The 1,614-nt window shown below is 37.1% G+C and overlaps 1 protein-coding gene across 1 annotated transcript in view; it reads right to left on the bottom strand.

The window, feature by feature from the left end:
- The window catches only part of LOC101649418 (olfactory receptor 4C16-like), a 4,946-nt gene extending 4,224 nt beyond the window's left edge, over positions 1-722 (bottom strand). The window contains exon 1 of the mRNA XM_004708476.1: positions 2-722. Coding sequence (XP_004708533.1) covers positions 2-722 — 721 coding nt within the window. The remainder of the gene's footprint in view (position 1) is intronic.
- Between the last annotated feature and the right edge of the window lie 892 nt (positions 723-1,614).

Genomic DNA, 1,614 nt, shown 5'->3' on the forward strand with positions numbered 1-1,614 from the left:
TGGGAGATACACGTGGAAAGGGCTTTTCTCCTCCCTTCAGCACTGTGATTTCTCAGAGAATGCAAGATGATAACATAAGAGAACATCAGCATGACAAAACTCACTGTGCAAATGGCCCCACTATTGGAAACCAAGAGTAGATTGATCACATAGGTGTCTGCACAGGCAAGTTTCAATAAGGGCTGCAAGTCACAGAAATAGTGATCAATCACATTGGGACCACAGAAAGGTAAACTCAAAGCCAAAATAATCTGCACTGAGGAATGCACACAGGACCCGACCCAGGCGACAGTTACCAATATACTGCAAACCCGTCTGCTCATGATGGTCGTGTAGTGCAGGGGCTTACAGATGGCCACATAGCGATCAGCAGCCATGAGGATGAGGATGAAGATCTCCAGACAGCCAAAGAAATGGAATGAAAATACCTGGAAAATGCACTCATTGAAAGAGATGGTGTTATTTTTCAAAAGGGCATCCACAATCATCCTAGGGGCTATGGAAGTAGAGAAGCAGGTATCAGACAAGGATAAGTAGAAAAGGAAGAAGTACATGGGACTCCCAAGTGTTTGGCTGGTCTTGATAGTAATAATTATCAGCAAGTTACCCACCAATGTGCCCAAGTAGAAAAGCAAGAAGAGGACAAAGATGATTTTCTTTTTAGCAGGATCCTGTGTCAACCCAAGCAGAATGAATTCAGTCACATTATTATTCAACAGCATGATTTCATGAATGAGAAGAAGTTATAAGTGTGAATTATTTTATCTGAAAAAAAAAATGACAGGAATCGGTTTATGGTGCTATGAAATGTTGTGGAATATTTTAACCAAGCTAATTTGTGATACTATGCAATATTATGAAATATTTTGAGCAAAATGAATATTCATTACCAGGGATAGGCTAGCTGTGGTTTATTAATAAGTCATGTCAACTCCTTGTTCCTCAATTTTTTTACGACCACTTTATAGGGTCATTGAAAGTTTCAAATAGCTTATGAAAGATACTTTTTGAGACCACTCTTCAAAGGCAACACCTTGCTAACTGTAAGATTTTTTCTGTTCTTCTTAAATAAAGTTATTTAATTAAAACAAAATCAGGATATATGGTTCCAATTTATTTTTTCCCTTAAAAATGCATATTTAATGGACCTTGGACCCTACATTTTGCACAGTTTATCACTTAGAGTTTATATGTTTGTTCTTTTGAGTTTAATGTTATAAACATCAAGTCATATACTATGGCATTCCCTTCTTCATAAAAAAATGCCTCCTTTTTATAAATATTTGACATCGCATATATATTAGTGATGCATATTTATATTCATGTATAATGTTTACAAATCTATAATAAAAAACAACAACAACAACAACAACAAAAATCCCAAACAGTTGCCATTCCAACTCATGGAAACCCCATGTGTAACTGAAACAGCTCACAGGTCTCTCTTCGTGACAAGTTTCATAGAAATGTATCATCAGGCCTTTCTTCCCTGGTGGTGCTGCGTAAATGGTGTGTCAACCTTTAGATTAGTTGTTGAGCACACACCTTTTGCACCACTGAAAGACCAACAAATATGATATGACCCAGTTATTTACTCAACACGCTCTCCCAATT

This window comes from Echinops telfairi, unplaced genomic scaffold, assembly GCF_000313985.2.
Source record: "Echinops telfairi isolate 266 unplaced genomic scaffold, ASM31398v2 ScPeMD7_60;HRSCAF=208, whole genome shotgun sequence".
Classification (NCBI taxonomy): Eukaryota; Metazoa; Chordata; class Mammalia; order Afrosoricida; family Tenrecidae; genus Echinops; species Echinops telfairi.